Genomic DNA, 26,923 nt, shown 5'->3' on the forward strand with positions numbered 1-26,923 from the left:
CACTCTGGCCGGTAGTGTCGGTCTTCTTCCAGTAGCGGGGGTGAATGCATTTAAATTGACTTAATGGCCGGCTGCCCACACTTACCGGCACCTCCCCCTTTACCACGGCGTTCGCCCGTCAAGATTCAGTGTAAAGCAGACATGCTCCACAAAGGTCCGATTCGGGCGCTGCAGCTTCTGAGGAGGTAAGTTCAGAGCTTCCGGCAGCTCTCTGACTCAGATCCGTGGTGGGGGAGGGGGAGGGAGGTGGGCCAGATCACTCTCTGGTGGGGGGGGGGGGATCAGCGGGGATGGTGTTATCCGGCCTGGGAGGGATGAGGGGGTCAGTTATGTTGCGGGGGTGGGGCAATGTCTGTGGGGATCAGCGGGGAGGGTGTTATCCGGCCTGGGAGGGATGGGGCAGTGGAGGGTTTTTCTATTTATTTTCTGCGCATGCACAGTGGGAGCTCCGATTGGATCTGCAGGATTTTGGGCACGTTAAGCCCCGCCCACAGGCTTGCGCACCGCGATTCGGAATCACTGATATTTTTTTAGGGAGAGCGCGTATGAGGGTGCCGGAGAACGGGTCAAAAAGTCGGATCTCAAACACTCCCAGTTTCAAGTCCGCCCAGAACTTGGAATCAAAATGGTAAAATAGGGCCCACAGAGTCATAGAGGTTTACAGCACAGAAACAGGCCCTTCGGCCCAACTTGTCAATGCCGCCCTTTTTTTTAAACCCTAAGCTAGTCCCAATTGCCCACATTTGGTCCATATCCCTCTATACCCATCTTACCCATGTAACTGTCCAAATGCTTTTTAAAAGACAAAATTGTACCCCCCTCTACTACTGCCTCTGGCAGCTTGTTCCAAACACTCACCACCCTCTGTGTGAAAACATTGCCTCTCTGGACACTTTTCTATCTCTCCCCTCTCACCTTAAACCTATGCCCTCTAGTTTTAGACTCCCCTACCTTTGGGAAAAGATATTGACTATCTCGCTGATCTGTGCCCCTCATTATTTTATAGACCTCTATAAGATCACCCCTCAGCCTCCTACGCTCCAGAGAAAAAAGTCCCAGTCTATCCAGCCTCTCCTCGTAACTCAATCCATCAAGTCCCGGTAGCATCCTAGTAAATCTTTTCTGCACTCTTTCTAGTTTAATAATATCCTTTCTATAATCGGGTGACCAGAACTGTACACAGTATTCCAAGTGTGGCCGTACCAATGTCTTGTACAACTTCAACAAGACGTCCCAACTCCTGTATTCAATGTTCTGACCAATGAAACCAAGCATGCTGAATGCCTTCTTCACCACTCTGTCCACCTGTGACTCCACTTTCAAGGAGCTATGAATCTGTACCCCTCGATCTCTTTGTTCTGTAACTCTCCCCAATGCCCTACCATTAACTGAGTAAGTCCTGCCCTGGTTCAATCCAACAAAATGCATCACCTCACATTTATCCAAATTAAACTCCATCTGCCATTCATCAGCCCACTGGCCCCATTGATCAAGATCCCATTGCAATTGGAGATAACTTTCTTCACTGTCCACCATGCCACCAATCTTGGTGTCATCTGCAAACTTACTAACCATGCCTCCTATATTCTCATCCAAATCACTAATGTCATCATTCGTGTCCAAAGATGTGCAGGTTAGGGTGGATGGTAAATGTGTATTGTTCTGGGGATAGGGTGGGGGTGTGGGCCTGGGTAAGATCTCTCTCTACCCGCTGCAGTCCCCGTGTGGTGTAGGTACACTCACAGCGCTGTTAGGGAGGGAGTTCCCAGGTTGTGACCCAGCGACAGTGAAGAATAATAATCCCCATCATTTTGGGTGAGAATGTAAAAATGTCCTCCCTCTCAGGAGGGTGTGGAATATCCCACACTCTGTTTGGAAGAATCAATCTTCCTGGTAGCCCAGTGCCAACATTCCTCACCAGTCAGGATGTCATCCTGTTGCGTGAGGGAGATTGCTGGATCCTAATGGGCTTCAGTAGTTCCCACATGACAGCAGGAATTATATTGCCACGGAACGTCTATGTGTGTAAGTCCCGGGCTGAAGGATCGGCTATAAATTGCTTTCTTCCAGGAAGAATTTAAAAATTATTGTAAACTTGAATTGAAACTGAATCTCATCTGTCCGCTGGACCAGTGTACACAAACAAAGATACATTTCTAATAGCATTTGTGTGTTTAGGGAGGGTGGAACCTCAAACCTGAAATAACTGGTTAATCTCTGTCAAGAATTCACCGCCAAACCCACATCATTTGTATCAAATAAGTGGAAAAGTGAATCGTGTGGAGGACGGAGAAGATCTGCAGAGAGATTTGGACAGGCTGAGTGAGTGGGCGAGGATATGGCAAATGGAGTATAACGTTGAGAAATGCGAGGTTATACACTTTGGAGGAAATAATAACAAATGGGATTACTATCTCAATGGAAACAAATTAAAACATGCTACCGTGCAAAGGGACCTGGGGGTCCTTGTGCATGAGACGCAAAAGCCCAGTCTGCAGGTACAACAGGTGATCAAGAAGGCAAATGGGATGTTGGCCTATATTGCGAGGGGGATAGAATATAAAAGCAGGGATGTCTTGATGCACCTGTACAGGGCATTGGTGAGGCCGCAGCTGGAATACTGTGTGCAGTATTGGTCCCTTTATATGAGGAAGGATATATTGGCATTGGAGGGAGTGCAGAGAAGGTTCACCAGGTTGATACCGGAGATGAGGGGTTTGGATTATGAGGAGAGGCTGAGGAGATTGGGTTTGTACTCGTTGGAGTTTAGAAGGATGAGGGGGGATCTTATGGAGACTTATAAGATAATGCGGGGGCTGGATAGGGTGGAGGCGGAGAGATTCTTTCCACTTAGTAAGGAAGTTAAAACTAGAGGACACAGCCTCAAAATAAAGGGGGGTCGGTTTAAGACAGAGTTGAGGAGGAACTTCTTCTCCCAGAGGGTGGTGAATCTCTGGAATTCTCTGCCCACTGAGGTGGTGGAGGCTACCTCGCTGAATATGTTTAAAGCGCGGATGGATGGATTCCTGATCGGTAAGGGAATTAAGGGTTATGGGGATCAGGCGGGTAAGTGGTACTGATCCACGTCAGATCAGCCATGATCTTATTGAATGGCGGGGCAGGCTCGAGGGGCTAGATGGCCTACTCCTGCTCCTATTTCTTATGTTCTTATGTTCTTAAATACCCAGATTGGTGCCGTTTCACTGAGTGAGATCAGGACCGGTTCTGCTCCCGACGTCAGTCACAAGATTACATCGTGTTTACTTTCCTTCAATCTAATTATTTCCTTGTTGGAACCAGATTTTGATTAGAACAGAAAACAGACAAAGTGTTTCATTGACTTGGTTCGATTTGATGTATTATTGTCACATGTATTAACATACAGTGAAAAGTATTGTTTCTTGCGCGCTATACAGGCAAAACATACCGTTCATAGAGAAGGAAAGGAGAGGGTGCAGAATGTAGTGTTACAGTCATAGCTAGGGTGTAGAGAAAGATCAACTTAGTGCGAGGTAGGTCCATTCAAAAGTCTGACAGCAGCAGGGAAGAAGCTGTTCTTGAGTTGGTCGGTACGTGACCTCAGACTTTTGTATCTTTTTCCCGACGGAAGAAGGTGGAAGAGAGAATGTCCGGGGTGCGTGGGGTCCTTAATTATGCTGGTTGCTTTGCTGAGGCAGCAGGAAGTGTAGACAGAGTCAATGGATGGGAGGCTGGTTTGCGTGATGGATTGGGCTACATTCACGACCTTTTGTAGTTCCTTGCGGTCTTGGGCAGAGCAGGAGCCCATACCAAGCTGTGATACAACCAGAAAGAATGCTTTCTATGGTGCATCTGTAAAAGTTGGTGAGAGTCGTAGCTGACACGCCAAATTTCCTTAGTCTTCTGAGAAAGTAGAGGCGTTGGTGGGGCTTTCTTACTATAGTGTCGGCATGGGGGGACCAGGACAGGTTGTTGGTGATCCGGACACCTAAAAACTTGAAGCTCTCGACCCTTTCTACTTCGTCCCTGTTGATGTAGACAGGAGCATGTTCTCCTTTATGCTTCCTGAAGTCGATGACAATCTCCTTCATTATGTTGGCATTAAGGGAGAGATTATTGTTGCCGCACCAGTTCACCAGATTCTCTATCTCATTCCTGTACCCTGTCTTGTCATTGTTTGAGATCCGACCCGCTATGGTGGTGTCATCAGCAAACTTGAAAATAGAATTGGAGGGGAATTGGGCCGCACAGTCCTCGGTGTATAAGGAGTACAGTCGGGGTATTTTAGGTGTATTTTACCCAGCAGAGAGTTTGAGTGAGAAGGAGACGGTGCGATTTTTACCATCCAGCGGGGGTACATTGGCAGAGTGTAGATCAATGTCCTGAATCACATCGATAGCAGTCTGGGTTGGGCTGTGTGGAATCGCTCATTCTGCCCATTCTCACCCCGAGTGCCCATTTATCAGGAAAACAGGAATCCACACCGAGTCCCCAGCAGATCCTGAACCAATCAATGTGGTGCCTTTCGATGGAACTCAATTCCCGATTCAGTGTCCTGGAATGTTAATGAAGTTCCCTTTTAGAATCAGATCCTGGCTATTGGTTCCATTAATTACACAGGGTGATCATTCCTCTTTCCGTCTTCACTTGGCCTCTTGGTGTTTCGGTTATATTTAAAAGTAAAGAAGTGTTGTTGCAATTGTATCGGGTGTTGGTGAGACCACATCTGGAGTATTGTGTCCAGTTTGGGTCTCCTTATTTGAGGAAGGATGTTGCAGTATTGGAGGCGGTTCAGAGGAGGTTCCCCAGATTGATTCCGGGGATGAAGGGGTTGACATTCGAGGAGAGATTGGACAGTTTGGGCTTGTACTCGCTGGGGTTTGGAAGGGTGAGAGGGGATCTGATCGAGGGATATAAATGGTGAAAGAGATTGAGACGGTGGACGTTGAACAGATGTTGTCCCCGTGGGACAGTCTAGAACAAGAGGTCACAGATCAAAGAACAAAGACCAAAGAACAGTGCGGTACAGGAACATGCCCTTCGGCCCTCCAAGCCTGCACCGATCATGATGCTCTAACTAAACTAAAACCGTATGCATTTCCAGAGTCCGGATCCTTCCATTCCCATCCTATTCATGTATTCGTCTAGTTGCCCCTTAAATGCCACTATTGTACCTGCTCCCCTCCACCCCCCCAACCCCCCCCCCCCCATCCCCCCACATCCTGGTAAATCTTTTCTGTACCCTCTCCAAAGCCTCCACATCCTTCTGGTAGTGTGGTGACCAGAATTGTACACAATATTCTAAATGAGGCCTAACTAAGGTTCTATAAAGCTGCAGCATGACCTGCCAAGTTTTAAACTCAATGCCCCGGCCGATGAAGGCAGACATGCCGTATGCCTTCTTAACTCCCTTCTCCAACTGCGTTGCCTCTTTCAGTGATCGGTGGACATGTACGCCCAGATCCCTCTGCCTGTCAATACTCCTAAGGGTTCTGCCATTTACTGTATAATTCCTACATGCATTGGACCTTCCAAAATGCATTATCTCACACTTCTCCGATTAAACTCCATCTGCCATCTCTCCGCCCAAGTCTCCAACCGGTCTATATCCTGCTGTATCCTCTGACAATCCTCTTCACTCTCCACAGCTCCATCAATTCTTGTGTCGTCTGCGAACTTACTAATCAGACCAGCTAGAATTTCCTCCAAATCACAAGGGCAGCAGATACCTGGAATCACCCCCATGTGGAAGTTCCTCCTCCGAGTCACTCACCATCCCGACTTGGAAATATATCGGCCGTTCCTTCACTGTCGCTGGGGTCAGAATCCTGGAGCTCCCTCCCTAACAGCACAGTGGGTGGACCTACACCACACGGGACGACGGTACTGTGATGTACAGTTGGAGCAGGGGGGCTGTGTGCAGTGTGCCTATGGGGGATAGCATGGATACGATGGGCGGAACGGTCTCTGCCACGACTCTGACCATTCCGTGGCACAGTGATTGTGTGTAAGGGCAGTTACTGTGTAGAATTACAGACTGAGTAATACTATCCCTTTTCAATAAAGAGTGATTCCATGTTACACACTGACCAACCCTTGTCCCAATGACGAAAGAGAGAGGGTGAAGAATAAAAATATTGTTAAAAGTTTCACCTTAATGTGCAAAATATTGATTTGATGTGAATTAGAACATAGAACATAGAAAAATGACAGCACAATACAGGCCCTTCAGCCCACAAAGTTGTGCCGAACATGTCCCTACCTTAGCGATTGAATTGTCAGAGTTTGCTCAAGGACCCTGAGTGAGAAGGTGATTGAATCATCAGGAGTGTGGGGTTGGTGATAACAAAGGACAAAGAAAATTACAGCACAGGAACAGGCCCTTCGGCCCCTCCAAGCCTGCACCGACCATGCTGCCTGACTGAACTAAAACCCCCTACCCTTCCGGGGACCATATCCCTCTATTCCCATCCTATTCATGTATTTGTCAAGACACCCCTTAAAAGTCACTCCTGTATCCACTTCCACTACCTCCCCCGGCAGCGAGTTCCAGGCACCCACCACCCTCTGTGTAAAGAATCTGCCTCGTACATCTCCTTTAAACCTTGCCCCTCGCACCTTAAACCTGTGCCCCCGAGTAATTGACTCTTCCACCCTGGGAAAAAGCTTCTGACTATCCACTCTGTCCATGCCTCTCATAATCTTGTAGACTTCTATCAGGTCTCCCTTCAACCTCCGTCGTTCCAGTGAGAACAAACCAAGTTTCTCCAACCTCTCCTCATAGCTAATGCCCTCCATACCAGGCAACATCCTGGTAAATCTTTTCTGTACCCTCTCCAAAGCCTCCACATCCTTCTGGTAGAGTGGCGACCAGAATTGAACACTATATTCCAAGTGCGGCCTAACTAAGGTTCTATAAAGCTGCAACATGACTTGCCAATTTTTAAACTCAATACCCCGGCTGATGAAGGTAAGCATGCCGTATGCCTTCTTGACTACCTTCTCCACCTGCATTGCCACTTTCAGTGACCTGTGTACCTGTACACCCAGATCCCTTTGCCTATCAATACTCTTAAGGGTTCTGCCATTTACTGTATATTTCCTATCTGTATTAGACCTTCCAAAATGCATTACCTCACATTTGTCCGGGTTAAACTCCATCTGCCATCTCTCCGCCCAAGTCTCCAACTGATCTATATCCTGCTGTATCCTCTGATGGTCCTCATCGCTATCCGCAAACCCACCAACCTTTGTGTTGTCCTCAAACTTACTAACCAAACCAGTTACATTTTCCTCCAAATCATTTATATATATTACAAACAGCAAAGGTCCCAGCACTGATCCCTGAGGAACGCCACTTGTCACAGCCCTCCATTCAGAAACGCACCCTTCCACTGCTACCCTCTGTCTTCTTTGACCGATCCTGGAACTCCCTCCCTAACAGCACAGTGGGTGTACCTACACCTCACGGGGACTGGAGCGGGTTCAAGATGGCGGCTCACCCACCCCCTTCTCAAGGGGTAATTAGGGATGGGGGTAAACGCTGGCCAGCCAGCGACGCCCGTATCCCACCAAAGAATAAGAAAAAATAGCGACTTTAATCGGAAAGTCCAAGGACGGAATGCTGGTCCTGTTTGCCAAGCGGAGTTAAAAGCAGCAAGGCCGGGCCATGAGGCGAAGACCACTTGGAGAAGTGAGCGACAGACAGCTGAGGTGTTGAGAGTTGCCCAGTCAGGGTGGGAGAGTTAAGGCATTCAAAGTTCAGTTTTACATTGACAGGGGAAAGCTGAGTGAGGAGTTCCCCAGAGGTGAGGAGTTGGGGATAAGGGTCGGTTTTATTCTTGTTTTCAGCAGGGGCTGAGGGTTCCGACTTGGAGAAATTCTTCGGAAGAAGTCTGAGGATTCAGAAAGAGAAGTGAATGTAATCAGAATAGATCGCCACAAAACTGATAGCCAGGTTCCGCACACATGAGGACGGCCTCAACCGGGATCTTGGGTTCATGTCACACTCTCTGTAACCCCCACAACTTGCCTGGGCTTGCAAAATCTCACTAACTGTCCTGTCTGGAGACAATACACACCTCTTTAACCTGTGCTTAACCCTCTCTCCACTCACATTGTCTGTACCTTTAAGACTTGATTAGCTGTAAAGATTCGCATTCCAACCATTATTTTGTAAATTGAGTTTGTGTCTTTATCTGCCCTGTTTGTGAACAGAACTCCCACTTACCTGAGGAAGGAGCAGCGCTCTGAAAGCTAGTGCTGCCAAATAAACCTGTTGGACTTTAACCTGGTGTTGTGAGACTTCTCACTGTGAAATCAGACAGAGAGGCAGCTGGAACTGAGACAAAGAGAGGGATTGTGCAGTCAACACCGCCATCATGTGGTTCTGTAGGGTATGGCATCTGGGAACTCGGAATGCAAAAGTTATATTTTAATGATTTTTGATTTGATTTGATTTATTATTGTCACATGTATTAACATACAGTGAAAAGTATTGTTTCTTGCGTGCTATGCAAAGCATTCCATTCATATAGAAGGAAAGGAGAGTGTTCAGAATGTAGTGTTACAGTCATAGCTAGGGTGTAGAGAAAGATCAACTTAATGCGAGGTAGGTCCATTCAAAAGTCTGACAGCAGCAGGGAAGAAGCTGTTCTTCAGTCGGTCGGTACGTGACCTCAGACTTTTGTATCTTTTTCCCGAAGGAAGAAGGTGGAAGAGAGAATGTCCGGGGTGCGTGGGATCCTGAATTATGCTGGCTGCTTTTCCCGAGGCAGCGGGAAGTGTAGACAGAGTCAATGGATGGGAGGCTGGTTTGCGTGATGGGCTGGGCTACATTCACGACCTTTTGTAGTTCCTTGCGGTCTTGGGCAGAGCAGGAGCCATACCAAGCTGTGATACAACCAGAAAGGATGCTTTCTATGGCGCATCTGTGAGAGTTGAACTGATGAAATTGATGCAGCATTAAGATCAAAGAGAGTGAAATGTATAAAACCTCTTGAAATTCCTTGATCTTGGAAATGGTCGGTGGCCACGATCATTTACAACTGGGAGGATAAGAATTCGACAGAGATTGGAGCTCTGCCATTTTGGGAACGGAAATTGAAAAACTGGATGAATCTCTGAGAAGGTGTAAGGAGAGTTAACTATTTCAGCAAACAGTTGGTTTTATTTGGTATCGTTCCGGGGCTGGGAGCAGAGCTGTAGAAATAATTAAAGATGTAAATTTAAAGTTTAGACCGGAGAAAGTGTCGGATAAATCTTGTTTTGGATTCACAGAATCACAGAATTACAGAATGCTACAGTGCAGAAGAGGCCATTCGGGCCATCGAGTCTGCACTGACCTGCCCACCTAACCCCATTTACCAGCACTTGGTCCATAGCCCTGAATGTTATGACGTGCCAAGCACTCATCCAGGTACTTTTTAAAGGATTTGTTAGGGCAGGTGATGGTCTAGTGGTATTATCACTAGACTATTAATCCAGAAACTCAGCTAATGTTCTGGGGACCCGGGTTCGAATCCCGCCACGGCTGATGGTGGAATTTGAATTCTGTAAAAAATATCTGGAATTAAGGATCTACTGATGACCATGAAACCATTGTCGATTGTCGGAAAAACCCATCTGGTTACTAATGCCCCTTTAGGGAAGGAAATCTGCCGTCCTTCCCCGGTCTGGCCTACATGTGACTCCAGAGCCACAGCAATGGGGTTGACTCTCAACTGCCCTCCAAGGGCAGCTAGGGATGGGCAAAAAATGCTGACCCAGCCAGCGACGTCCAGGTCACGAGTAAATAAAAATATGAAGCATCCCGCCTCCACCACCCTCCCAGGCAGCGCATTCCAGACCCTCACCACCCTCTAGGTAAAAACTTATTCCTCAAATCCCACCTAAACCTCCCACCCCTCACTTTTAACTTGTGTCCCCTCGTGACTGACCCTTCAACTCAGGGGAACAGCTGTTCCTTCTCCACTCTGTCCATGCCCCTCATCATCTTGAACACCTCAATCAGATCGCCCCTCAGTCTTCTCTGCTCCAGTGTAAACAACCCAAGCCTACCCAACCTCTCTTCATAACTGAAATGTTCCACCCCAGGCAGCATCCTGGTGAATCTCCTCTGCACCCCCTCCAGTGCAATCACATCCTTCCTGTAATGTAGAGACCAGAACTGCACACAGTGCTCCAGCTGTGACCTCATCAAAGTTCTATACAACTCCATCATGACCTCTCTGCGTTTGTAATCTATACCCCGATTGATAAAGGCGAGTCTGCCATATGCCTTTTTCACCACCCTATTTACCTGCCTTTCCACCTTCAGAGATCGATGGACAAACTCATCAAGGTCCCTTTGTTCCACAGAGCTTCCCAGTGTCAGACCTTTCACAGTATACTTCCTTATCAAATTCCTTCTGCCACTTATCCGCCCATTTAACCACCTCATCTATATCTTCCTGTAACCCAAGACTCTCAACCTCACTGTTAACCACCCGGCCAATCTTTGTGTCAAACTTACTGACCCTACCCCCCGCATAGTCATCTCTGTCATTTATATAAATGATGAACAATAGGGGGCCCAGCAGGATCCCTGTGGTACGCCACTGGTCACTGGCCCCCAGTCGCTAACACAGCCGTCTGTCACCACCCTCTGTCTCCTACCGCTCAGCCAATTATGAATCCCCCTTGTCAGATCACCCTGTATCGCATGTGCATTTGCTTTCTTAATAAGTTTCCCATGTAGGACTTTGTCAAAGGCTTTGCTGAAATCCATGTAAACTACATCACCCGCACTACCCTCATCCACACACCTGGTCACATGCTCAAAAAATTCAATCAAATTTGTTAGGCGTGACCTCCCTCTGACAAAACCACGCTGACTCTCCCTGATCAAACCTTGTCGCTCCAAATGGAGATAGATTCTCTCCTTCAGAATCTTCTCCAGTAGTTTCCCAATCACAGACTCAGACTCACTGGTCTGTCGTTCCCTGGCTTGTCTCTCCAACCTTTCCAAAATAATCTGGATTAAAACTTCTTGCTGAGTTTAGGATTAGTTTCTGAGAAGTCTGCTGTTTTTGAACGCTTGCCAAGAGAAAGTGTTGACACCATGATATCCATTTGAGGAAATTCACTCCACCCTTTCTGAGAGAAGCAGAGAATTAACCCATTCTGTCCCAGGCAAGATGGACCTTTGTGCTTTAAAGTTTGCAGTAGTTTTAAGCCAAGATAATAGAAATTGTTCATGTCAATCGAAATCTAGCGGGGCGGGAGGGTGGGGTGGGGGTGCAGGGGCGGGAGGGTGGGGTGCGGGGGCGGGGTGGGGGTGCGGGGGCGGGGTGGGGGACGGGGGGGGAGAACATTTAGTGAGGAGATTACACAAGTTAGGATGGGTGGGGAGGGGAGGGGGGGGGATGCGGGGACTGTGAAATTTACATTTATCCCGATTGGATAAGTTCTGATAACAGCGCCGGTTAAGCTCGGGCTATTCCACAATCACAGCGGTCTGGCAGCTTGTTAGTTACACTGCAAGGAGCAGATGTTTAAAATTAGTGAACCAGTCACAAGTGGCCCAGAGCACAGGACACACCGCGGTGCAAATACTGAATATGGGAAGCTTGAAAACTGAATCAGGTGGAAAGCATTAGAAGTTTACAGCATGGAAACAGGCCCTTCGGCCCAACTTGTCCATGCCACCCTTTTTTCTTTTTAAACCCCTAAACTAATCCCAATTGCCCGCATTTGGCCCATATCCCTCTATACCCATCGTACCCATGTAACTATCTAAACGCTTTTTAAAACACAAAATTGTACCCACCTCTACTACTACCTCTGGCAGCTTGTTCCAGACACTCACCACCCTCTGTGTGAAAAAATTGCTCCTCTGGACACTTTTCTATCTCTCCCCTCTCACCTTAAACCTATGCCCTCTAGTTTTAGACTCCCCTACCTTAGGGAAAAGATATTGACTATCTAGCTGAACTATCCCCCTCATTATTTTATAGACCTCTATAAGATCATCCCTCAGCCTCCTACGCTCCAGAGAAAAAAGTCCCAGTCTATCCAGCCTCTCCTTATAACTCAAACCGTCAAGTCCCGGTAGCATCCTAGTAAATCTTTTCTGCATTCTTTCTAGTTTAATATTATCCTTTCTGTTATCGGCTGACCAGAATTGCCCACAGTATTCCAAGTGTGGCCTTACCAATGTCTTGTACAACTTCAACAAGACGTCCCAACACCTGTATTCAATGTTCTGACCAATGAAACCAAGCATGCCGAATGCCTTCTTCACCACTCTGTCCACCTGTGACTCCACTTTCAAGGAGCTATGAACCTGTACCCCTAGATCTCTTTGTTCTGTAACTCTCCCAAACGCCCTACCATTAACTGAGTAAGTCCTGCCCTGGTTCAATCTACCAAAATGCATCACCTCACATTTATCTAAATTTAACTCCATCTGCCATTCGTCAGCCCACTGGCCCAATTGATCAAGATCCTGTTGCAATCAGAGATAACTTTCTTCACTGTCCACTCTGCCACCAATCTTGGTGTCATCTGCAAACTTACTAACCATGCCTCCTATATTCTCATCCAAATCATTAATATAAATGACAAATAACAGTGGACCCAGCACTGATCCCTGAGGCACACCGCTGGTCACAGGCCTCCAGTTTGAAAAACAACCCTCTACAACCACCCTCTGGCTTCTGTCAAGAAGCCAATTTTGTATCCATTTAGCTACCTCACCCTGGATCCCATGAGATTTAACCTCATGCAACAACCTACCATGTGGTACCTTGTCAAAGGACAGAGCATGAGTGTGTAGCAGAAGTGAATGAGGGACAGTAAGTAATCTCACAACAGCAGGTTAAAGTCCAATAGGTTGATTTAACCTGGTGTTGTGAGACTACTTACTATTGCCTATCACAGTCCAACGCCGGCATCTCCACACCGTGAGTGAGGGAGGAAGTGAAGGTTTAGCAGATGCACCACTGACAGGTGAAGGGCTGATTAATCTAGTCCTTTAGAAGCAGTTATAATCAAAGAGCAGGGACGTAAGAAGGTTAAAAGTCAGGCTCAGAAAGGGAACAGCAGACAGAATCGCTGAAGAATTGTTGGAACAAAATAGGGAAGGGACGCACACAGCCGGTCTGGCAGCGTTACAAGTTAGTGATCTCACAGGTATTAATGTGAAACCGATACAAGAGCAAGTGTCAGAGCGAGAGAAAGAGAAATGGGAACAGCAAGGTGGGGGCGGGGGCGGGGGCGGAGGCGGGGGCGGGGGTGGGGGTGGGGGCGGGGGTGGGGGTGGGGGCGGGGGTGGGGGCGGGTGTGGGGGCGGGGGCGGAGGTGGGGGCGGGGGTGGGGGCGGGGGCGGAGGTGGGGGTGGGGGCGGGGGCGGGGGTGGGGGCGGGGGTGGGGGTGGGGGCGGGTGTGGGGGCGGGGGCGGAGGTGGGGGTGGGGGCGGGGGTGGGGGCGGGGGCGGGGGCGGGGGCGGAGGCGGGGGTGGGGGTGGGGGTGGGGGCGGGGCTGGGGGTGGGGGCGGGGGTGGGGGCGGGTGTGGGGGCGGGGGCGGAGGTGGGGGCGGGGGTGGGGGCGGGGGCGGAGGTGGGGGTGGGGGCGGGGGCGGGGGTGGGGGCGGGGGTTGGGGTGGGGGCGGGGGTGGGGGTGGGGGCGGGGGTGGGGCGGGGGCGGGGGTGGGGGTGGGGGTGGGGGCGGAGGTTGGGGTGGGGGTGAGGGCGGGGGTGGGAGTGGGTGGTTAGAAAGGTTGAGATGGTGCATGGGGAGGAGCAGGGAAAAGAATGCCACAGAAGCTGGGCAGCGACACCTTGCTGCAAGAATCCCATGGATTCGCCCACACGGTTCGAGACAAACAGTGGAATTTTATTGGCACATCCGCCCGAGGTTCGTACAATCCGTCCTGAGGCCAAAGGAGAATTGTTGTTCTCCGAGCCTCGCCCGGAATCAGGGCGGGCGTGCCGGTAAAATCCCGGCCAAAGGGATTCGTTTATTTGGAAATTGTTTTCGATGGAAACGAATGGGGGAAAATGTAGCAAAGTTCTGTCAGAAATGTTGACAGTGAGTCCGTGTGGAACCAGGTGGTCACGGCAGGGTTAAGATGGAGAAGCCGCCAATACCCAAAGGAGCATCAGAATATTCACAGCTGGATTTCACAGGGTCACTGGCGAGAGTGAACGGGAAGGCTGATTGGTTAGTAATTAGTAATCAGTTCAGTCGATGGGTTGAAGCATTGCTGTGTAAAGGTGCCGCTTTGATATCAGCGAATGAGATAAGACCCAGGTGAGGAACCCCTCTTCAGTTCGACTCAGACCAGGGAACTCATTTCACAGGAAGAGTTTGAAGGGGAGTCTGCTGAATGTTACGGATAAAACAAAGTTTCACATTCCATTCCACCCACAGAGCTCAGGAATGGTAAAAGGAATGATCGAACACTGAAGAATAGTTTAGCCAAGTCCAGTTTACAGGAAGGAAGCAACTGGGTTCAGGCTTTGTCTGCAATATTGTTACGACAGAGAGCAACTCCAACCCCAGGAACAGGATTAACGCCTTTTGAACTGCTGATTGGTCGGGCAAAGCGCCTCCCAGAAGGTGTAATAACAGGAGGTGGAGAACTCGAGATTGGCAGAGAAGCGGGATTTCAGTGTCGGAGAGATTTAGTCGATCATTTACATTCTCTCAAAAAGCAGCTGATCACTCAACAGCAGCGTAGAGATTGGATGAAATTGGCAGAGGAAGAGACTCCTAAATGACCTAAACCAGGGGAAAGGTCGAGGTACAACTCACATCAGACATAAAAAGAGTGAGGAACTCAATGGGAAAGGCCTGTGATTGTCACGGGAGAAACATGTGTCTTAATTGATGAGAATTACAGCCCAAGATAGCGACACTGGGGCAGCACGGTGACACAGTGGTTAGCGCTGCTGCCTCACAGCGCCAGGGACCCGGGTTCGATTCCCGGGGGCACGGTGACACAGTGGTTAGCGCTGCTGCCTCACAGCGCCAGGGACCCGGGTTCGATTCCCGGGGGCACGGTGACACAGTGGTTAGCGCTGCTGCCTCACAGCGCCAGGGACCCGGGTTCGATTCCCGGGGGCACGGTGACACAGTGGGTTAGCGCTGCTGCCTCACAGCGCCAGGGACCCGGGTTCGATTCCCGGGGGCACGGTGACACAGTGGTTAGTGCTGCTGCCTCACAGCGCCAGGGACCCGGGTTCGATTCCCGGGGGCACGGTGACACAGTGGTTAGTGCTGCTGCCTCACAGCGCCAGGGACCCGGGTTCGATTCCCGGGGGCACGGTGACACAGTGGTTAGCGCTGCTCCCTCACAGCGCCAGGGACCCGGGTTCGATTCCCGGGGGCACGGTGACACAGTGGTTAGCGCTGCTGCCTCACAGTGCCAGGGACCCGGGTTCGATTCCCGGGGGCACGGTGACACAGTGGTTAGCGCTGCTGCCTCACAGCGCCAGGGACCCGGGTTCCATTCCCGGGGGCACGGTGACACAGTGGTTAACGCTGCTGCCTCACAGCACCAGGGACCCGGGTTCGATTCCCGGGGGCACGGTGACACAGTGGTTAGTGCTGCTGCCTCACAGCGCCAGGGACCCGGGTTCGATTCCCGGGGGCACGGTGGCACAGTGGTTAGCACTGCTGCCTCACAGCGCCAGGGACCCCGGTTCCATTCCCGGGGGCACGGTGACACAGTGGTTAGCACTGCTGCCTCACAGCGCCAGGGACCCGGGTTCGATTCTCGGGGGCACGGTGACACAGTGGTTAGTGCTGCTGCCTCACAGCGCCAGGGACCCGGGTTCCATTCCCGGGGGCACGGTGACACAGTGGTTAGCGCTGCTGCCTCACAGCGCCAGGGACCCAGGTTCGATTCCCGGGGGCACGGTGACACAGTGGTTAGCGCTGCTGCCCACAGCGCCAGGGACCCGGGTTCCATTCCCGGGGGCACGGTGACACAGTGGTTAGCGCTGCTGCCTCACAGCGCCAGGGACCCGGGTTCGATTCCCGGGGGCACGGTGACACAGTGGTTATCGCTGCTGCCTCACAGAGCCAGGGACCCGGGTTCGATTCCCGGGGGCACGGTAGCACAGTGGTTAGCGCTGCTGCCTCACAGCGCCAGGGACCCGGGTTCGATTCCCGGGGGCACGGTGACACAGTGGTTAGCGCTGCTGCCTCACAGCGCCAGGGACCCGGGTTCGATTCCCGGGGGCACGGTGACACAGTGGTTAGCGCTGCTGCCTCACAGCGCCAGGGACCCGGGTTCGATTCCCGGGGGCACGGTGACACAGTGGTTAGCGCTGCTGCCTCACAGCGCCAGGGACCCGGGTTCGATTCCCGGGGGCACGGTGACACAGTGGTTAGCACTGCTGCCTCACAGCGCCAGGGACCCGGGTTCGATTCCCGGGGGCACGGTGACACAGTGGTTAGCGCTGCTGCGTCACAGCGCCAGGGACCCGGGTTCGAATCCCGGCTTGGGTCAGTGTCTGTGTGGAGTCTGCACGTTCTCCCCGTGTCTGTATGGGTTTCCTCCGGGTGCTCCAGTTTCCTCCGACACTCCAAAGATGTGCGGGTTTGGTGGATTGGCCGTGCTAAATTGTCCCTTAGTGTCAGGGGGAGGGTAAATATGTGGGGTTATGGGGGTGGGGCCTGGGTGGGACTGTGGTCGGTGCAGGCTCGATGGGCTGAATGGCCTCCTTCTGCACTGTAGGGATTCTATGATTCTGTGGACTGAAACCATACCCTAATAAGCAACCCAGTGATAATGGACTGTACAGATGGGTGAATGGTCCAGTAGAACGGAGGAACATCATGGTTCTTGCAGCTGGATTACTGAGAACAGGGATCACTTGGAGTTGGAGACAAATGATTAGATTTGATCGAATTATGGTGCTGTGACATCAGGGTAATATTAGGATAGAAGAAGTAGAATTTAATGAGTGAATGTGATACCAAGTCAAGGGGCTTCGGGCTGGGAGGGCCAAAGGGTCTGTTCCTGTGCTGTAATTATCTTTGTTCCTTGTTACAGAATATTGTGCGTATGAAGATTTCCAGATAATCTCAGTGGGATATTGACTATCAACTAACGAATCCCAAGAGGGATTGTCAAACTCTGGACCTGAGGTTAAAGGCCACATACTTGTGACACGATTCTGTCCTTGAATTTTGATCATTTTAATGTTGACCAGTGGCTGGGAGATATAAAATATGATATTCTGACTGTCAGCTGATAATTATCAGAATGATTGGAAACTTTTCCATTCTTTTATTGTTGAATTTACTGTGTTTAATACAGACAGTCCATGGGGAACTGCAGACTAATACTTATCTGTGTATGGCATATACTTACACTGGAACTGCTAATATATCTGAATGTTGGGTTTTCTCACACATTCCGAGACACGCTGAGGGAGGAATACCTTGGCATTCAGTCCCTCTGTCATGGTCAGACTTTATTATGTGGGATCAGCTCACTCAGTCCATAGAGACCATGAGGTAATAGCACCAGGTCTTTATAGAGCCTGTGATAGAATAGATTTTTATAGAATTAGATCCTGTTCAGGTGGGCCGCGTCACATGAACAGGTATTCACCTGTTTTTAACACATCCAGCCCAGAACCCAGCCTTATCTTAAATGAAGCAGAATCAAAACTGAAGGAGATATTGTGTGTGGAGAATAAAAAAGGCTCTGGAGGGAACCTGGGCACAAGTGTGGACACTGGGTGGATGTAACCAGCTAGATTTATCTGAATACACCCAGTGATGATTGATCTTGCAATATTCCACATTGCATGAGGGGGAACACACTTATCCAACTCTCAATGGCACGTATTGGATTTGTGGGAACGAGGTATGTCCATGATTACCTATTGGATGGAAAGGGTCGTGTTACATTGGAAACATAGTCCCATTTATTTATCATTCTTACCAGCTCCCTCCTGGAGGAGATTGACATGTCCTTGTGGGACGAGACAATTTTCTTGGTGTAATGGTGTCCCCGTACGCGTGAGTAAGATTGTCAAGCGAGAATGAAGCCATGATCCTGGTTTTGGAGCAGGTTTCCAGTGATTCTGCCGCAGCTCTCACTGAGATCCGTGATGAGATGGTTGCAATGAGCACTGCTGTGCTACAGTATTGAATGGAACTAGACTTCATCTTGGCGGCTAAGGGTGGAACTTGTGCTTTGACTGGATCAAAGCTTTGCACATACATTCCTGACACTTCAGAGGACAGAACCAATTTGGTCTCACACATTGGAAATGAGGTTGAGAAACTTCAACAACCAACATCCTTTTCCTTGTGGAACTGGGCAATTGGCTGGAAGAGTTCTTTAGGATCAAACTCAATGCAAGGGATGGCGTTTATCTTCATGGTTATCTGAATGTTCATTGTCATCACACCAATGTTTCAATGCTGCTGTTATTCAGCTGCAAATTCCATAGGGGGCACAGGAGCTGGGGCGTCGATCCAGGAGGACAAGGACATAGAAACATAGAAAAACTACAGCACAATACAGGCCCTTCAGCCCACAAAGTTGTGCTGAACATGTCCCTACCTTAGCGATTACTAGGCTTACCTATAACCCTCTATCTTACTAAGTTCCATGTACTTATCTAAAAGTCTCTTAAAAGACCCTATCGAATCTGCCTTCACCACCGTTGCTGGCAGCCCATTCCACGCACCACCACCCTCTGAGTGAAAAACTTACCCCTGACATCTCCTCTGTACCTACTCCCCAGCACCTTAAACCTGTGTCCTCTTGTGGCAACCATTTCAGCCCTGGGAAAAAGCCTCTGACTGTCCTCTCGATCAATACTGCTCAACATCTTATACACCTCTATCAGGTCACCCCTCATCCTTTGTCTCTCCAAGAAGAAAAGGCCGAGCTCACTCAACCTATCCTCATAAGGCATGCTCCTCAACCCAGGCAACATCCTTGTAAATCTCCTCTGCACCCTTTCTATGGCTTCCACATCCTTCCTGTAATGAGGCGACCAGAACTGAGCACAGTGCTCCAAGTGGGGTCTGACCAGGGTCTTATATAGCTGCAACATTATCTCACGACTCCTAAACTCAATCCCTCGATTGATGAAGGCCAGTACACCATACGCCTTCTTAGCCACAGCCTCAATCTGCACAGCTGCTTTGAGCGTCCTATGAACTCGGACCCCAAGATCCTTCTGATCTTCCACTCTGCCAAGAGTCCTACCATTAATATTATATTCCGCCATCCTATTTGACCTGCCAAAATGAACCACCTCACACTTATCTGGGTTGAACTCCATCTGCCACTTCTCCGCCCAGTCTTGCATCCTATCAATGTCTCGCTGCAACTTCTGACATCCCTCCACACTAAAGGACATGTCCTTTTTACCAAGCGCTCCTCCAGCGTATGAGAATATATGTTGTCAGACATCTGTCCAATGGGCTACATGAAATAATATTACTTTTCCTTATGACTTTGAGCATGAGTGAGGGTTAAGATTCAGACGCAGAGGTACAGCCAATACAGTATTTGTGATCACAATCAAGGATAAGATACAAGAAATCAAGAACCCAATCATTTCTTAGGATTTAAGCTATTTTTATTTACTGGCTGGTATTGGTCTCGCCAATGGCCAGGAGGGGGGATTGTTGTGGGAAATTTCCGATGAATCAATAAGGTTTTTAGACAGTAAACATTAAGACACTGACGGAATTACTAGTCAGGAATTAACTGATTGTAAAAAGAAGATTGTTAGCTAACAAGAGAATAACTTACACATATGTGAATTCAGTCAGAGAATTAAACAAGTAATTACGAACTAAAACATTTATGCTGATATTTGAAATGTATTTTAAATATTGTATGAATTCTTGTTCAGTTTAGATGAAGGCAGGATACCACAAGCAGTGTGAGTGTGAACCCCTCGATTAGATTCCAGTCTGTAACTCACTCCCGGGTATCTGTTATTCTATATATAAACCACCCTGAACCCCTCGATTAGATTCCAGTCTGTAACTCACTCCCGGGTATCTGTTATTCTATATATAAACCACCCCGAACCCCTCGATTACATTCCAGTCTGTAACTCACTCCCGGGTATCTGTTATTCTATATATAAACCACCCCGAACCCCTCGATTAGATTCCAGTCTGGAACTCACTCCCGGGGATCTGTTATTCTATATATAAACCACCCCGAACCCCTCGATTACATTCCAGTCTGGAACTCACTCCCGGGTATCTGTTATTCTATATATAAACCACCCTGAACCCCTCGATTAGATTCCAGTCTGTACCTCACTCCCGGGTATCTGTTATTCTATATATAAACCACCCTGAACCCCTCGATTAGATTCCAGTCTGTAACTCACTCCCGGGTATCTGTTATTCTATATATAAACCACCCTGAACCCCTCGATTAGATTCCAGTCTGTAACTCACTCCCGGGTATCTGTTATTCTATATATAAACCACCCCGAACCCCTCGATTAGATTCCAGTCTGTAACTCACTCCCGGGTATCTGTTATTCTATATATAAACCACCCCGAACCCCTCGATTAGATTCCAGTCTGTAACTCACTCCTGGGTATCTGTTATTCTATATATAAACCACCCCGAACCCCTCGATTAGATTCCAGTCTGTAACTCACTCCCGGGTATCTGTTGTTCTATATATAAACACTGACTTTGTGAGTCTTGTATTGTCTGAGTTTCCCTGACAGTACTGGTCACCTCCGGTTCCAAAACAACAGTCTTTTTGGCATCAAGCGATGGGACAGAGTGACCGGGCTGTGCCGGTGGGAGGTGTCTCCTGAGGATCAGTATCTTTACGTTACCACCCGAGTCAGTTAGAAGGAGGGACATGTCAAGTTATTGGATCGGTAATTTGACCGATCCGAATGAATTTGGGGTCACAAAGGCAGTATCGCTGAGTTAAAGTGGAGGGCGCGATTATGGAATTTCATTCCCTGTTTGTGAGTGGAGCTGAGAGAGAGTCTGTGCTGCGCTGTTGGATAAGATGCATATTTGTTGGGTTGAAACGAAACAGTAAGAAGTCTCACAACATCAGGTTAAAGTCCAACAGGTTTATTTGGGATGACGGGCTTTTGGAGCGCTGCTCCTTCATCAGGTGAGTGATTCCAGATAAACCTGTTGGACTTTAACCTGGTGTTTTGAGACTTCTTACTGTGCCCACCCCAGTCCAACGCTGGCATCTCCACATCATGAGTTGTTTAATTGTCCTTCCACATCCAGTCGTGAATGGTGGTGGACAATTAAACAACTCACTGGAGGAGGAGGATCCACAAATATCCCCACCCTCAATGATGGAGGAGCCCAGCACATCAGTGCAAAAGATAAGGTTGAAGCATTCGTACAATCTTCAGCCAGAAGTGCCGAGTGGATGATCCATCTCGGCCTCCTCCAGTGGTCCCCAGCATCTCAGATGCCAGTCTCCAGCCAATTGGATTCACTCCACGTGATATCAAGAAATGAATGAAGGCACTGGATACTGCAAAGGCAATGGGCCCTGATAACATTCCGGCAATAGTACTGAAGACTTGTGCTCCGGAACTTGCTGCTCCCCTAGCCAAGCTCTTCCAGTGCAGTTACAACACTGGCATCTACCCAACAATGTGGAAAATTGCCCAGGTATATCCTGTACACAAGAAATAGGATAAATCCAACCCAGCCAATTACCGCCCAATCAGTCTACTCTCGATCATCAGTAAAGTGATGGAAGGGGTCATCAACAGCGCTATCAAGCAGCACCTGCTCAGCAATAACCTGCTCAGTGACGCCCAGTTTGGGTTTCGCCAGGGTCGCTCAGGGTCACGCCAGGGTCACTCAGCTCCTGACCTCATTACAGCCTTGGCTCAAACATGGACAAAACCGCTGAACTCCAGAGGTGAGGTGAGAGTGACAGCCCTTGACATCAAGGCCGCATTCGACCGAGTGAGGCCTCAAGGAACCCCAGCAAAACTAGAATCAATGGGAATCGGGGCAATCTCTCCACTGGTTGGAGTCATACCTGGCACACAGGAAGATGGTTGTGGTTGTGGAGGGTCAGTCATCTCAGCTCCAGGACATCTCTGCAGGGGTCCCTCAGGGGAGTGTCCGAGGCCCAACAATCTTCAGCTGCTTCATCAATGACCTTCCCTCCATCATAAGGTCAGAAGTGGGGATGTTCGCCGATGATTGCACAATGTTCAGCACCATTCACCACTCCTCAGATACTGAAGCAGTCCATGTTCAAACGCAGCAAGATCTGGACAATATCCAGGCTCGGGGCAATGACCATCACCAACATGAGGGGGTATAACAATTGCCCCTTGACATTCAATGGTGTAACCATCACTGAATCCCCCACTGTCAACATCCTGGGGGTCACCATCACTGAAACCCCCACTATCAACATCCTGGGGGTCACCATCACTGAAACCCCCACTATCAACATCCTGGGGGTCACCATCACTGAAACCCCCACTATCAACATCCTGGGGGTTACCATCACTGAAACCCCCACTGTCAACATCCTGGGGGTCACCATCACTGAAACCCCCCACTAAGAACATCCTGGGGGTCACCATCACTGAATCCCCCACTATCAACATCCTGGGGGTTCCCATCACTGAAACCCCCACTATCAACATCCTGGGGGTCACCATCACTGAATCCCCCACTGTCAACATCCTGGGGGTTCCCATTGACCATAAACTGAGCTGGATCCAGCCGTATAAATACTGTGGCTCCCAGAGCAGGTCAGAGGCTGGGAATCCTGCGGAGAGTAACTCACCTCCTGACTCCCCCAAAGCCTGTCCACCATCTACACGGCACAAGTCAGGAGTGTGATGGAATACTCCCCACTCGCCTGGATGGGTGCGGCTCCAACAACACTCAAGAAGCTCGACCCCATCCAGGACAAAGCAGCCCCGCTCGATCGACACGCTAACCACAAACACTCACTCCCTCCCCCACCGACGCACAGTGACAGCCGTGTGTACCATCTACAAGATGCACTGCAGCGACTCACCAAGGCTCCTTAGGCAGCACCTTCCAAACCCACCACCTCCACCATCTAGAAGGACAAGGGCAGCAGATACCTGGGAACACCCCCACCTGGAGGCTCCCCTCCGAGTCACTCACCATCCCGACTTGGAAATATATCGGCCGTTCCTTCACTGTCGCTGGGTCAAAATCCTGGAACTCCCTCCCTAACAGCACAGTGGGTGTACCTACACCACACGGGGACTGCAGCGGGTTCAAGATGGCGGCTCACCCACCCCCTTCTCAAGGGGCAATAAAAATTGCAGCAACTTCCACCTCACATGAAAGGATAAGAAATAATCCAGATGCTTCCTTCTATAGTTCAACACAGACCCTTATTCCAGCTGCCATACACTGTGAACACAGTCCTATATACCAGCTCCTATACAAGGTGACTATCAACCTGTGTACCACCTTCTATACCATAAGACCATAAGACCATAAGACATAGGAGCGGAAGTAAGGCCATTCGGCCCATCGAGTCCACTCCACCATTCAATCATGGTTGATTTCAACTCCATTTACCCGCTCTCTCCCCATAGCCCTTAATTCCTCGAGAAATCAAGAATTTATCAATTTCTGTCTTGAAGACGCTCAACGTCTCGGCCTCCACAGCCCTCTGTGGCAATGAATTCCACAGACCCACCACTCTCTGGCTGAAGAAATTTCTCCTCATCTCTGTTCTAAAGTGACTCCCTTTTATTCTAAGGCTGTGCCCCCGTGTCCTAGTCTCCCCTGCTAATGGAAACAACTTCCCTACGTCCATCCTATCTAAGCTGTTCATTATCTTGTAAGTTTCTATCAGATCTCCCCTCAACCTCCTAAACTCCAATGAATATAATCCCACGATCCTCAGACGTTCATCGTATGTCAGGCCTACCATTCCTGGGATCATCCGTGTGAATCTCCGCTGGACCCGCTCCAGTGCCAGTATGTCCTTCCTGAGGTGTGGGGCCCAAAATTGCTCACAGTACTCCAAATGGGGCCTAACCAGTGCTTTATAAAGCCTCAGAAGTACATCCCTGCTTTTGTATTCCAAGCCTCTTGAGATAAATGACAACATTACATTTGCTTTCTTAATTACGGACTCAACCTGCAAGTTTACCTTTAGAGAATCCTGGACTAGGACTCCCAAGTCCCTTTGCACTTTAGCATTATGAATTTTGTCACCGTTTAGAAAATAGTCCATGCCTCTATTCTTTTTTCCAAAGTGCAAGACCTCGCACTTGCCCACGTTGAATTTCATCAGCCACTTCTTGGACCACTCTCCTAAACTGTCTAAATCTTTCTGCAGCCTCCCCACCTCCTCAATACTACCTGCCCCTCCACCTATCTTTGTATCATCGGCAAACTTGGCCAGAATGCTCCCAGTCCCGTCATCTAGATCGTTAATATATAAAGAGAACAGCTGTGGCCCCAACACTGAACCCTGCGGGACACCACTTGTCACCGGTTGCCATTCTGAGAAAGAACCTTTTATCCCAACTCTCTGCCTTCTGTCTGACAGCCAATCGTCAATCCATGTTAGTACCTTGCCTCGAATACCATGGGCCCTTATTTTACTCAGCAGTCTCCCGTGAGGCACCTTGTCAAAGGCCTTTTGGAAGTCAAGATAGATAACATCCATTGGCTCTCCTTGGTCTAACCTATTTGTTATCTCTTCAAAGAACTCTAACAGGTTTGTCAGGCACGACCTCCCCTTACTAAATCCATGCTGACTCGTCCTAATCCGACCCTGCACTTCCAAGAATTTAGAAATCTCATCCTTAACAATGGATTCTAGAATTTTGCCAACCAGAATTTTGCATACCAGGTGAATACAGAACTGTATACCATCTCCTAAACAAAGTCAACGCAGACCTGTATACCACCAACTGACAAAGTGAATATAGACCTGCATATCACCTTCTACACAAGATGTACACAAACTTGTATACCACCTTGTGTATAAGATGAATATAGACCTGTGCAGCACCTTCTGTACAAGGTGTATATAGAACATAGAACATAGAACATAGAACATTACAGCGCAGAACAGGCCCTTCGGCCCACGATGTTGCACCGACCAGTTAAAAAAAAAACTGTGACCCTCCAACCTAAACCAATTTCTTTTCGTCCATGAACCTATCTACGGATCTCTTAAACGCCCCCAAACTAGGCGCATTTACTACTGATGCTGGCAGGGCATTCCAATCCCTCACCACCCTCTGGGTAAAGAACCTACCCCTGACATCGGTTCTATAACTACCCCCCCTCAATTTAAAGCCATGCCCCCTCGTGCTGGATTTCTCCATCAGAGGAAAAAGGCTATCACTATCCACCCTATCTAAACCTCTAATCATCTTATATGTTTCAATAAGATCCCCTCTTAGCCGCCGCCTTTCCAGCGAAAACAATCCCAAATCCCTCAGCCTCCCCTCCATACCAGGCAACATCCTGGTAAACCTCCTCTGCACCCTCTCCAAAGCCTCCACATCCTTCCTGTAATGTGGGGACCAGAACTGCACACAGTACTCCAAGTGCGGCCGCACCAGAGTTGTGTACAGTTGCAACATAACGCTACGACTCCTAAATTCAATCCCCCTACCAATAAACGCCAAGACACCATATGCCTTCTTAACAACCTTATCTACTTGATTCCCAACTTTCAGGGATCTATGCACACATACACCTAGATCCCTCTGCTCCTCCACACTATTCAAAGTCCTCCCGTTAGCCCTATACTCAACACATCTGTTATTCCTACCAAAGTGAATTACCTCACACTTCTCCGCATTAAACTCCATCCGCCACCTCTCGGCCCAACTTTGCAACCTGTCTAAGTCTTCCTGCAGACTACGACACCCTTCCTCACTGTCTACCACACCACCGACTTTGGTGTCATCAGCAAATTTGCTAATCCACCCAACTATACCCTCATCCAGATCATTAATAAATATTACAAACAGCAGTGGCCCCAAAACAGATCCCTGAGGTACACCACTTGTAACCGCACTCCATGATGAATATTTACTATCAACCACCACCCTCTGTTTCCTATCCGCTAGCCAATTCCTGATCCAATTTCCTAGATCACCCCCAATCCCATACATCTGCATTTTCTGCAGAAGCCTACCATGGTGAACCTTATCAAACGCCTTACTAAAATCCATATATACCACGTCCACTGCCTTGCCCCCATCCACCTCCTTGGTCACTTTCTCAAAAAAATATGGCCCTGTATAGTCCTGCTATATCAGGTGCACACAGACTTGTGTACCATATACATGTAGGCCTCTAACATAGCAAAATTGGCAAATTTTAATTACTCTGAAACGTGGTAAAGATATTGGAGAACGAGTGAAAGGAATGTAGGGTCAGTGCTTTGCACACTTTATCTCACCCTGCACGGATCCAGACTCGATCCCAGACAGGATGAGGTTGGGGAGGGGGTGGTGCTGCACTGCCATTGATGGTGACTCAAGTGGCAACTTGGGAAGGATGTTGCAACGGTGCCACGAGAAAGACACCTTCCAGGAGATGTGGGGGTATTTCAGGGAAATATTTCAGGGAAAGACACCTTCCAGGAGATGTGGGGGTATTTCAGGGAAATATTTCAGGGAAAGACACTTTCCAGGAGATGTGGGGGTATTTCAGGGAAATATTTCAGGGAAAGACACCTTCCAGGAGATGTGGGGGTATTTCAGGGAAATATTTCAGGGAAAGACACCTTCCAGGAGATGTGGGGGTATTTCAGGGAAATATTTCAGGGAAAGACACCTTCCAGGAGATGTGGGGGTATTTCAGGGAACTTGACTGGAAGTTTCAGGAGTTTGTGGAGGGGAAGTATCTGAAACGACTGGAGTTCAAAATGCGACCAAATAACTGGGAAGGAAGGATTATTCTCAGCAATAAAAT

At 49.0% G+C, this 26,923-nt stretch overlaps 1 protein-coding gene across 1 annotated transcript in view; it reads right to left on the reverse strand.

Annotated features, from left to right (window-relative positions):
• Positions 1-18,384, reverse strand: part of LOC144487102 (uromodulin-like) — a 70,670-nt gene extending 52,286 nt beyond the window's left edge. The window contains exon 1 of the mRNA XM_078205164.1: positions 18,283-18,384. Within this exon, the coding sequence (XP_078061290.1) occupies positions 18,283-18,384 (102 nt within the window). The remainder of the gene's footprint in view (positions 1-18,282) is intronic.
• Positions 18,385-26,923: the final 8,539 nt, after the last annotated feature.

The sequence above is a fragment of the Mustelus asterias genome, unplaced genomic scaffold (assembly GCF_964213995.1).
Source record: "Mustelus asterias unplaced genomic scaffold, sMusAst1.hap1.1 HAP1_SCAFFOLD_594, whole genome shotgun sequence".
Taxonomy (NCBI): domain Eukaryota; kingdom Metazoa; phylum Chordata; class Chondrichthyes; order Carcharhiniformes; family Triakidae; genus Mustelus; species Mustelus asterias.